This window comes from Amblyomma mixtum, chromosome 6, assembly GCF_055824585.1.
Source record: "Amblyomma mixtum isolate Tamu chromosome 6, ASM5582458v1, whole genome shotgun sequence".
NCBI lineage: Eukaryota > Metazoa > Arthropoda > Arachnida > Ixodida > Ixodidae > Amblyomma > Amblyomma mixtum.
In genome coordinates, this window is record NC_143017.1 from 79,952,857 (window position 1) to 79,965,042 (window position 12,186).

The window sequence follows — 12,186 nt, forward strand, 5'->3', positions numbered from 1 at the left end:
CACACACACACACACACACACACACACACACACACACACACACACACACACACACACACACACACACACACACACACACACACACACACACACACACACACACACACACACGCACACACACACTTGTAGTACCACAACACGGTTTTTTCAGGTGACTGCATGTCATGGAGGATATTATGCGAACAGTAGCAGGTAATTAAATGCTAATAATTGACTTTTACTGACTGTCAACATAGTTTTTATTTGTAGCGCAAAGTATTAAATTGCAAAATAGGACGCTTCCAAATATCGTAGGCGCAGCTCCCTCGACCGATCAGCGAATTTCATGACACCGGGCATCGGTGGGGTTAGGGTGCGATAATTCTAATGCTATCGCATTACTACAGAGAGGGCGTGGACTTGCATGCAGCAACTTGAGCGCCCTTTCGATGTGCTCTGAACTCTACCGTACCTGCGCTTTTCTGATTGTCACTCCCGATTCACTGAGAACAAATATTATCTCTGTACGTCACACTTCGGATGCTTGGAGGTGTTTTGCGCCTTTTCCGGTCTTCCGAAAGTTAAACAAATCTACCCCCATGCAGGCGGTGACCGTTTTTTTCTTTCTTTTTTTCCAGGTCAGCTTCACGTACAACGTGATGCTAGCGGCAGCGAACTTCGCTTCCCTGAGCAACGCCGAGAAGGACACCATTGCGCGCAGCCTGTACCTGGTTCGGTCTATGACCACTCAAAAGTTCGGCATGGTGCCGCGGTTCAAGGATGACATGCGCAACGTCCTCGTCAAGGAGCTGGCAGACATGCTTGCCGTAATCTGGCCCTCAACGACGTACACCCACCAAGAGGGGCTCGACCGAATCTACGGTGACGCTCCGGACAACAGCCGAGGATTCTTCGGACACTGGCTGTCGAGCCGCAAGCACCTGCAGAGATCCCTCAGAAACCTGTGAGGAAAGCATTTATCCCGACTCATGCTTGCTGGAGTCATTGGTGCAGGAGCTTATTTTCAATTCTTTTAGGAGTGCTAACACGAATACTAAGAAAAATTAGCTGTGGTTTAGCTCTGGTTAAACCTGAAGGATTGCGAAAGCAACGAGGAGAGAGAGAGAGGCGATGGAGAGCGCGAGGCAGCGGCGGCGTGCGGCACGCTACCTATGCGCCGCTACTGCGCATGCGCAACGGGTGAGCGCGGAGGCGGCACCTCTGAGTCACCCGCGCAGCGACGGCAGTGGCGCGGCAGCTGTGCGCCGTGTGACGTCACTGCTCCTCGCGCATGCGCAGTATGGCCTTTAGTAAGCTCTGCGAAATGGCTCGGCGACTCGCGTAGTGTTGCTTTCGCAACAATAGCAGAAATGTATCTGCTTTGCAATTCTGCTATATCAGCACCGCCACTTCTGCAATATAGTAGTCACCTGAAGGATTGGATGTGAAAGAGGTTATTGCGGTCGCATTACAAATTAAAGGGTACGAGCGCAATATTATATTGCTGATTGGGACGTATTAAAAGCGTAACGACTTGATAGTTCGCAAAAATACCGATGGGACTCCAGCTGTGCACACGGGCGGCACTCACATGCTTTTCCTTTCTCAAATGCGGTTCAGGATTGGGCAGCCCGCTAACTTGCCAACTGAAACTAGCGCCATCTCTTCGCCGCCTGTGCCAAATACGTACCGCGTAACTCAATGGGAATAGTTTACACTTGTAATTTTGGGAAAACTAGAGAGTCCCGAAAGGCTGTGCACGAACATGACAATTATTGTGGCCGGCTCATTCTCCTCGCTACAAAACATCACGGGTAAACTGTTTCGTGCTCCCACACCAACTATTTCCGACGGCCATAGAAAATCGCTGAGATGCGCCGAAAGTACAAAACTCTCGCCGTTATTTTGAGTGTTCAGCGCCACATGGCTCGTGGTGGCAGCTGTAGAAACTAAAAATATTTTTCCAGTTTTCCTGTGCTTGTAACCAATAGGAATGTAGGGTAACATTCCAAAGTATTGAAAACAAAGCCAGGGAGGGCAGGTCGCCAGTGGAGATTAGGGAGTTTTCTAGGATAGCATGACCTTGACTGGAGTAGCGGAGACATTTTGAGAATGTTACGAGTGGTCTCGGTCCTGCAGTGGACGTTAGCCGGGAAATGATGATGATGGCGGTGACCACGACCTCCCAAATTTTTTTGACCGAACAGAGCGAACATTCGGGTAAGAAAGGCTTCGTGCTTACGAATTCGGCTTCACCAAGTTTTAGTACCTCATACTACTTAATGAGCTCTGTTCGTGGTCATCCTCACCGCAAGAGTTGCATGGCAGCTGATGGCAGCCTTCGTTTATGATAGTGCCATGAACCTTCGTTGCGGGAAATTCTTTGGTTGTCGCTGTCTGCCGTCTGACTCGGTGCTTGCTGCGCGAGACGTGACCAGAGCGCTCTGGAAGAAACAAGACCACGCGTAGCAGTTCGAAATTGTTCAATGTACTTGTCGGTGTTTTAGGTGCCTTATATTGAAAGTACGCTACCGTTATTAAATTGAGCGCGGCTGGAAGCTGCGTGAATTCTCTTATCCTCGCCTGTGGCGTGCACTGGCTTCTTTCGCGACGCCGAATTTTGTGCTTGAGAGGCGAAACGTTGCCAAATGAAGTTTTTTTAAGCCTCCCGCCGTCTTCTAACCCCACCTATTCGGCTCTCGTCCCCACCCGGGAGAATAGCGAAGAGGACGACCAGTCGCAATTTATATTTAAGCAAGAAATACGGGGGCTGTATTCGGAAGCAATTTATTTTGTAGCAATAACTTTTATGTGGAGGTGGTTTCTTGATATATCGTGGGGACGTTGTATTATATTGAAATAGAGAACTGCCGCTCTCTGATGTTCTGGAACGTGAGTAAATATCATCCAGGAGGTCCAGCGGGCGAGTGCGTGCTGTCAGTGCCCATGCGATGTAAACGTGAAGATATAGGATATATGGTTCATGGTGTGGGGATAGAGTAAGGAAACATTAAATTATTTTTGCGCTGCCATTGAAGGAACACTGAGGCTAACATCATCCATTGCTCGCAGTAGAAATTGATTCCTTTGGTTTTTCTCGCTATGCCGGCGTTTGTTCGGCAGAAAAAGACTCCTTTATCGCCGAGAAAATTAGATCTAAATATCTTCGAGGAACTGAATTTAAACTCGTACGTTCTTACCGAAAAAAGGTGGGTTGCCAGCGTTCTGAAGTGGATGGTGGTTGGGCGTAGACTATGGTATCCGCGCCCTAAAGTCGGTGCCCACGCACGCATTTTACTTGTGAGATCGGCTGGTGATGGTGACACTTGTGTTTCGTTTTTTTGATGCATTCTAGCTAATAACTGCTCCGTTTTAGATGAGAGAGATCTCTTCGTGATGAGTACGCCAACTCCATCGACACAGGCCAATGTCTATTTGCCTTCGAAACTCCTTTAATCTGTGAACACCGTGTGTAACTCTCAAACGGGCACAGATGCTAATTGCTGTGCTGCGAGATTGGCCTTTCCACCTCAGGCGGTAGCTACCAAGGTTAAAGATGCAAAAGAATACATTGCGAAAAAAATCTTCAGGCTGTCCAAGTACGCTGCACGGACTAGGAGAGTTCTCCTGCAGAAGTAATGCATTATTTCATGTTGCATGAATAAACCCTGTTTCTGACCCTGATAAATCGACCTAAAAACTTCTGCCTTTCCCCCAGTTTCCCAGGGTGGAGGAGTAAGAGCGTTAGCTGTAATATTCTCCCCTCCCAGACCCGTCCCATAGGCTGTTTTCAACACGGCACCGAGGAGTTTCCGTACTCGACCCACGGGAACTAAATCTAGCTATACGACATAACCACGTTCACGAGAGCGCGCACTGCGCAGACAAGAAGCATAAAAAGCTCATTAGTTGATATTAGAACGCACGGGATTTCGGTGTAGTTACACTGCGACAGAAAGGTCATTTACACCCGTATGATGTCTCCTATAAAGTAATCAATATAAAAAATTCGATGAGTTGAAGAGCCAACACACAAGAGCCAACACACAATAGTCAACACAACTGCCTTCTGGTAGTGCAATAGTCAGACAGTGCTAGCGACCTTTCGACAAATGAGATTGATGATCATACAATTGCACCTTTTTCGTAACGTTCCTCCTTCAACATGTGTTGCGTCGCAGGCATAAGCGCGCTGTCGTGGGCCGGATATACCTGCCTGACACAACGCAGCTCACACCCTACAACCCGGCGCTGGGCCTCGTCGAGGTGTCCAGCGGGGCGTTGCGGTCACCGTTCTACTACCCCGACGGGACAGCGGCCATGCTCTACGGCGGGCTGGGCTTCCTGCTGGCGCAGAGCCTGCTTAACGGGGCGGACGCCGTCGCGCAGATCAAGGACGCCACCGAGAACCACTTGCCTTTGGCCAATGAGTCGGCGCGTCTAGCACAGGCAGCAGACTGCCCCGACAGCAACGTTGACAAAGGCTCTCTGTTTCCCTACCTGCCGGCGCTGGAAGTTGCGCACGCCGCCTTCGTTGAGCTAGTAAGTGGCATGTAGTAGTGAAGTTTGGTTTGAGCTAAAAGGTTCATGTTGTAGCTGCAGAAACGGGGGAGTGAAAACGAGTGTCAAGGAAGGGACGCTTACAGACACCGCAACGTGTGCCTATTCACACCGTCGATTTTTTCCGCTGTTTCTACAGAACCGATAGTTAAGATCAGTCAGCTCAAGTGACTCATTATTAAGCTGTTAATTTTGGCGGCAGGTGTAGCTGCTTACGAGAGCACCAACAGCGACAATGTCTGAACGCTCCCACTTTTGAACCACAGAGGGAGCGAGCTTAAAAAAAAAAAATTATCGTTCAAAATGTCGCTGAGGTGGCTCCGGCGTTCACTGTCGACACACCAATGTTGTCGGCGATTTTTTTTTTTTTACTCGCTTCTTATGAGCAGATGCGTCTATTACCGAAGGCGAACGGCGGGGCTTTTTGAATTCGGGGCGTAACACGAATGGCGTCGGTGCGAAATAAGAGTGGCAAGTTGCGGGAAACGCTTATGGGACATTTAGCCTTTATTTTGCTTTCGATTCCCGCTTCTGACTGCGACGGGTGACAATGGAACAGCGCCTACAACCATGGGCTTGTTACATATCATCTCGACTTCGCCGTTGTTGTAAGCACCACGGTGAACTTTCGTTCACTAAACTGCTTTCGTTTATATACGATAAAAACATATTCTTGTTCTAGACAGCTTTATTGGCTGTCGTTAATAACAAAAAAAAAACTAATAGAGTGATAATGTAGTAAACATTTAAGAGCAAAGCCACTTTTTTTTTTAAAGGTATAGGATCAAATCACTTACGAACTCATTAAGTTTTCGGAGCCCTAAAGGGTGAATGAAATACTATGATAATGATCAGGATGATCGCTATCGGTGTGCAAATGAACTGCAGCTCCGCGGATTGCGCTGTCATCGCTGTGGTCGTGGTCTTCCGTCACCTGTGCTCACCTGTATAGATCTTGTCGCTTTGAGAGGTCTGATACAAAAGAGGAAAGTGTGATGGCAGACCGTCCTCAGTACCTAATGGAGACAAAGCGGCATGTACTCACTAGCCGCAACGATAAACTGCACTTGTGTATTTGAAAGGAAACCCGGTCAACGTGCTGGTCACTTAGAGTGCCTCAGGGCAGCATATTGGGACTACTTCTCTTTAATACATACATAAACGACGTGGTGAAGATCGATAAGCAGATTGAATATATGAGATACGTGGATGATACCACCATCTCCGGAAAACACTCTGTGTCCATTTTAGCTACACCATGCGGTCCCACGACCACATCGGATATTTGCAAACGAAATTAGCTCGTGCAGTAGGGGTCCTTTGCACACAACAGCACACAAGGCTGGTTAAAACTAAACTAAAGTTTTAACTAAAACTAATTGAATGATAATGTAGCAAGCATTTAAGAGCAAAGTCACTTCCTTTTAAAAGGTATAGGATCAAATCACTGACGAAATTATTAAGTCTATGTTGTCGGAGCCTTAGAGGGTGAATGAAATACTATGATAAGGATCTGTTTCAATCGCATGAAAAGTATTGCAATTTAGTATGGGGCACCAGCAGAGAGACAAATGTTAACAAGCTTTTGTTTCTACAGTAAGATGCATTACCAGGTATAACCAATGTTCCGTATTCATTCCCTTCAAAGTCATTGTTCTCCTAATCCCAAATTGTGAAAGTTAATCAGATGTATGAGTACTGCATTCTAAACCTCTACGGTTTGCGTGCACAGCAAAATGTTACGTTCCTCTCTGAAAGCACTGAGTACAAGAAGGTCATATTTGCTACACAACACGGCATCATGAATATGGGAACCTGCTGCGAGCAGGTGCAAACTGTGCATTCTAGGCGCTTAGGCGCATACTGCATGCAACCCTGAATAAGTTTGGTGCAAGTAAGAATCTCTTTCTTATGTATGGCAAGAACTTGCAGTACTTCTATGAGATTATTTTTGCTTCCCCATAAGTGATGTGTAAGTCATGATAGAAAGATTTTTGGTTTGCTTTAATTCTCCTCCTCCAAAAGAAACTGTATTATTCCACACTAATCTTGCTTTTATATTTGTCACTGTTACGTTTTCGCGTCTGTCTTGTATAACTCTGTACTACCCTGTCGGGGCAATACTGGAAGTAGAAACTTCTTCAAGCCGCTACGTGCGCCTTTTTTCTCTTCTTGCTACAAACATCGCACTTCGTATTATGTTTGATATAAAGATTTGATTGATTGATATTTAAAAATGCACAGCTTTGGACTTAGCTATAGACGCATTTATCGGTTTGCGTGATTGAAGCTGCCTCATCCAATATCGGATGAGCGCTTTCGATTAGCACACTAGATTTCGTGTCAGCCCTGTTTTTTTTTCTACCCTGCACAAATGTGCTGTCTTTCCGTGCAGGTTAATTAAAGACGTACGTCTTTTTTGTCTACATAGGGTCCCGAACTTATATTTTTTATATTATTGTATTTGTCCTGCGTACGCGGTTTTCGTGGGCGTCGACTACATTTTTCAGTGCTAAACACGACTCATGTGGCGTAGAGCTCGAACACCTGGCGGCGGCGTACAAAGACAGTGGTTTGCAGGAAGGGGCTTTCCTTGCGCTTGATTATAGTCCTGAGATCGTTGGCTTCGTTCTTGGCATAACGTGCCACCTAAGCATTGCCGAAACGCCAACCTACTCGCTGCTATGCCAATCCTTTGGCACCGATCTTCGGCTAGCTTCGCCACATGAGGCTCGTAGTGTATGTGCAGTGAATTACAGTAAGGACTTCTACTTATTGCCCTCTTTTTGCGAAGAATCGACTATTAAATACAAGCAAGCAGTTCACTACGAGGTGCTCTTCGAATGCACCCTGCTGTAGCGGTCGTTATTGATCTTCGCTAAAAAAAGAGAGCAGTGGAAGGAGTCGTCGTATTCAAGAAAGCAGTAGGTAGACTGAGGAATTTCATTACGTTTTTTTTTACATGATTGTGCCTCAGTACTTCGTGTCCTGGGTAGGTGGGAAGCAGCGGAATAGTGTTCCACAAAAGTATGGAGGCCGCAAGTTACTGGCTACGACGAATATCCTCAAACAGCACCGCCGATTGGTGATCGGAAAACTCGGATACTTGTAGCGCAACCTTCCCCATATTCTGCTGGTGCCTCTCTAGGAATTTTCTTATCATTACAAAGCATATCACAGAAAAAATCCGGTGAAAGTGAAGCGCTCAAGAAAATGAACCGTACAGATATCTTGGTTGCCAGTGTTTGGACTGCGCACCTTTTCCTCAAATTATTTACATTTACTGACTTTCCTGTCATCGTGCTATCTCGAAGACATGGCAGCCATATGAGTCGGCCATACATGGCAGCCATAGGTAAGACACAGGTGTCAGTTACACAGTTCATGAATGCTGACAGCTTTGGGCTTAGAATACGCTGTATTCTCTAAAGGCTCGCACTCTTAACAATGCATGCGCTGCTGGATACAACGATGAGGTTTCTTCGACAAAAGAATATTGAATAAAAGAGACCGCTTCGAAGTTTATGCCTTGCATTCACACGGAAACGACTCCCATGGGAAGCAGTAGCGGCTTACGCCTTTACGCGAGTGTCTCCCTTTTATCGGGCTCCAAGTATCCCCTTATTGTGTAAGGACCTTTAAGCGTACTTGCAAAGTCGCGTATATTAAGCGCAAGGGGTTAAGACTGCATCTGTTTCGCTCGCGCAGACAGCCAACAGCACCGACGTGCGGCTAAGTGGCATGGAGCGGTACACCGGAGAGCAGGTCTTCTTCCTGACCATGTGCCACATCCTGTGCGAAGAAGATGGCCGAGGAAGCAGCTGGTCACCAGCGTGCAATGCGGCCGCTCGACACTTCGAGCCCTTCGCGCGTGCCTTCAGCTGCTCAGGCGGGTCGTCCATGCACCCGGCCAACAAATGCCACTTCCTCAACGCCTAACACCGGTGTTCATACGCTCCTTGCACGGCTGCAGGTTACGTTGTCCTCCGCCATATATGGACAGCTTCATGTACAGGTTACATCTTGATGTTCGTCGGTGGGACTGTGACGACTTTGTCGCACGCGCATGACTATTTATGGCGGGGAGCACCGATTGTCTAGGAAGACGTATCGCTGTTTTGCTTAGATGGTATGTTTGTTTTTGTTTGTTTAGATCTATTGAACGGATGAGCTAGCAGGCAAGTTAAATTGCATACGCGGATAGTCCTCAACTTTGTGTTCCTTGTCGAATGTTTCCTAAGTTATAGCGTGAAATATAAAAATAAGATTCTTAGATCAGTATATGACGAAGAGGAGTGTGCACGTTTGCCAGATTTTGAAGCGTATTAATGCATTTTTCTTTCTTTTATTCAGTTTTTCTGAAGTACATAATTATGCCAAACGTCTTTTGGTGTAATTGGTGATGTAAGAAAGGGCTGCGCTTTGGACGACTGTTGCGTTACTGGTTTGACTTTTTCGATGCAGTCGCTTTTTGTTTTGTTATTTAATTATTTAGACGCAGTGCTGATTCTGAATATGCGTTGTGACTTGAAAGACTTATTTCAAGAAATGCTTCGGCGCTGGGCATTGATCGTCCATTCGAATCCTGGCTCCTTTCATGCATATGTTTTACCTCACAGATTTTAGGTTGTCGTGGTGGCTCAGTGGTTATTGTGCTCGCCTGCTGGCCTGAAAGACGCGGGTGTCGACTCCGGCCGCGGTGATCGCATTTCAGTGGAGGAGAAATGCTAGAAGCCCATGTACTGTGCGATGTCAGTGCACGTTAAGGAACCCCAGGGGGTTGAAATTCCCGGAGCCCTCCAATACGGCGTCGCTAATTGCCTCAGTTGCTTACGGGCGCTAAACCTCATTAGCCAGCAGTCCAACGAACGTTATGTATTTTTTATTTGCGGACACAAGTACGACTACACTGGCATGCGCCGCTGCCTGTAATTATTGCTGTGCCACTGGTTATAGGATAGTAAGGTGTGTCACGATCATTCATCATTATGAAGATTATCCGGCATCACAAAGCTGTGCGTAGCTTCCATTTATACCTTGCAATTACAATGTTTAATATTAGAGTTGGATTGAAAAATTCATTCTGAAAACTAATCGAATATATTTCCTTTTTACAACACGGTGGTACAGTAGAATGATACACAGAAGGACGTCTAAATGTCTTCAACCGCTGTCTGTGTTGCTAATGCGGAAAGAGATAAGCAAGCAAAAAAAAGTCTCCCATGTATTTCGTTTATTCAGAGAGTTTAATATTTTAGACAAACTAAATATTTAGCCGCAGGGAATTCACTAGCTTGATAATCTGTGTTGTCAAGGGTAGACAGTGATTAAGCGTCTAGTTTTGTAGTACTTCGCTCACTGCAGTCATGAGGGATACAGGACTATCATTCTGAGTTGTTAGTGAAGCGAAGTGAAGTTAGTGAAGAGCATGTATTGGAAATATTAGCTGAAGCTTCGGCATAAACACCGCAGATCATGAGATGTAATGTGCCTTATTGAGCTCTAGAGATCCTACGTAAGAGGATGATGACAGAAGGAAATACTGTCCGCTTTGACGGCGTTTTATTTGTTACATTTGGCGTCGTCGGATATGGAAGTTTTACGCGACTTATGACGGGGATGTGTCACGTGCCGTCGAACTGTACACGCGTTGAGTTAGTCACGCCCATGTATGGCGAATGCGGCCACAAATTGTGTCACAGCTGATGTAGCAGGGCATGCAAAAACAGCACCACGACTGTTGCCTTCCCTAGTTAACACGTGAACGTGGAATCCTAACAAAAATTATGGATTATGTCTTGCCCTTTTCTCATTTCAAACTGGTACGTACTGAAGTGTGAAGAATTCTTTAGCCTGCTATACTTATGCTTCGAACAAAAACTTTGGCGTTGATGCTTACTAGTTCATACGTCAACAAAGTTCAGTGCTTCAGCATGCGATAATAAACATGCTATTCTGAATTCGTCAGCACTTATTTGATATTTCACTGGAGGACTGACATTTTATTCGTACAAAAAAAATTTATATCCACACGCCGCTTCTTGCGATCCATTCATGAAGTTTGATGACAGCGTGTTTCATCACGGCACCTACGGATGCAGCATTGCGGTGAACATTGTCAAATAAATCCTTGATATCTAATAAAAGGGAACATGCCAGTCTGTGACAATGTTTTTGTTCTTCTGCAGATACCAAAGCAATTACTGTGCCGATAGAAGAGTGCCTTTCATGGAACCCTCCCATGTCCTGGCATAAGCTGCGCGTCTTCTACTAGCCAGTGCCACAAGCTTACAAGATGTGTCTAGGGACCTTTGTCAATGGAGTAGTCAGAATGCTCCTTCTTTTCAGCTGATTTGGCAGTGTTGTGGAGGACAGCGAGGAGTACATAATTATGTGGCTCGGTAGCCAGAGGGCAAAGGCAAGGAAGTGAAGTTTCATGTAGATATCCATCGGGCCCTGTTGGTGGAGAACGCTCAGGAGATTCGCGCTTGGAGCTCTTGGTGAATGAACACAATGTCAATTCGAGTGTTTTCGGTTGGTGGAAGGCGGGCACCGATGCTGCGGGATCATATACCAGGTGTTTCAGCGAAGACTAACTAATTTTTGAAAAATAGGTCTTTTTGAGATAAATAAGCTTTTTAAACTTAGTATTGCCAGTGTTGGCGGACACCAGATAACTGGGGTATCGTTATAAGTATTTGGCTGCGTTTAAATTTTGTCTACATCATGCCAAAATACATGCGCTTTCAAAGAGCACCCCAAAAAGCCTTAATGTCTTCCCTGAAACACCTGGTGTATCTATCTCGAAATATACAGGAATTTCATCCGATGTACGTGTACTTGCAACCTTGTATGGCGGCCGAAGTTCTTGATGGGAATCGCGGTGGTGTTGGTCGCAAACAGTGTATTCCAAGTGTTTACATCTACAGTTAAAGTTAGCTTCTGTGTGCTTGGGGAGGCCCAAGGCGAATTTGCCTCATCTGCATGATCATTCAGCCGTCGTCGTCTCCGATTATGCTTTTTTGCATAGCATGCCAACAGATAATAGCACATCGAAATGAATCAAGAAAAGTGCCTATAAGCAGAGGAGGACGTTATGAGTTTTTACTTTCAGCTTTTTTATTCGTATATTTTTACTCGCCAGCTATGTGCAAGCGCTCCACAGTAGAAAAATAAAGCGTATGCATGTTCTCGTTTCAATTCGGCTCGATAACAACTTGGATCTTGGCGCCGAGATTATGCTTGGCGTTGCCCCTTGAACCGCTGATTTAAAATAAGCTTTTCAAGTCTCAGGAAAGTGAGCCAACAACAGGAGTTCTGAAACTAGTCTGAAAAATAGTTCAGTTAATACAGCTGGCAGTTATTGATATAAATGTCGAGTAGCCACCGCAGAGGGCTTTGAAAGCCAAAAGCTTAGCAGAAACACGATAGGCTATGTAATCAGGGAGTAATTACTCATTGGCATTCACTCAAGCTCAGCCATATGGCTGCGCAGGAAAGCTGTACAGCTTGTGCAGAAGCTTCGTAACTGAAAAGTGCGTCCTGGTCCGAGTTCAAGCTTGGGACCACCGCCTCACCAGGGAAGTCACTCTATCAAATGAACTAACCGGGCTCTAGCTTATGGTACAAACGAAAGCGAGTTGATCG

At 45.9% G+C, this 12,186-nt stretch overlaps 1 protein-coding gene across 1 annotated transcript in view; it reads left to right on the plus strand.

The window, feature by feature from the left end:
- The window catches only part of LOC149339494 (endothelin-converting enzyme-like 1), a 29,955-nt gene extending 21,477 nt beyond the window's left edge, over window positions 1-8,478 (plus strand). The window contains exons 8-10 of the mRNA XM_089550933.1: window positions 618-943; window positions 4,161-4,525; window positions 8,252-8,478. Coding sequence (XP_089407059.1) covers window positions 618-943; window positions 4,161-4,525; window positions 8,252-8,478 — 918 coding nt within the window. The remainder of the gene's footprint in view (window positions 1-617; window positions 944-4,160; window positions 4,526-8,251) is intronic.
- Window positions 8,479-12,186: the final 3,708 nt, after the last annotated feature.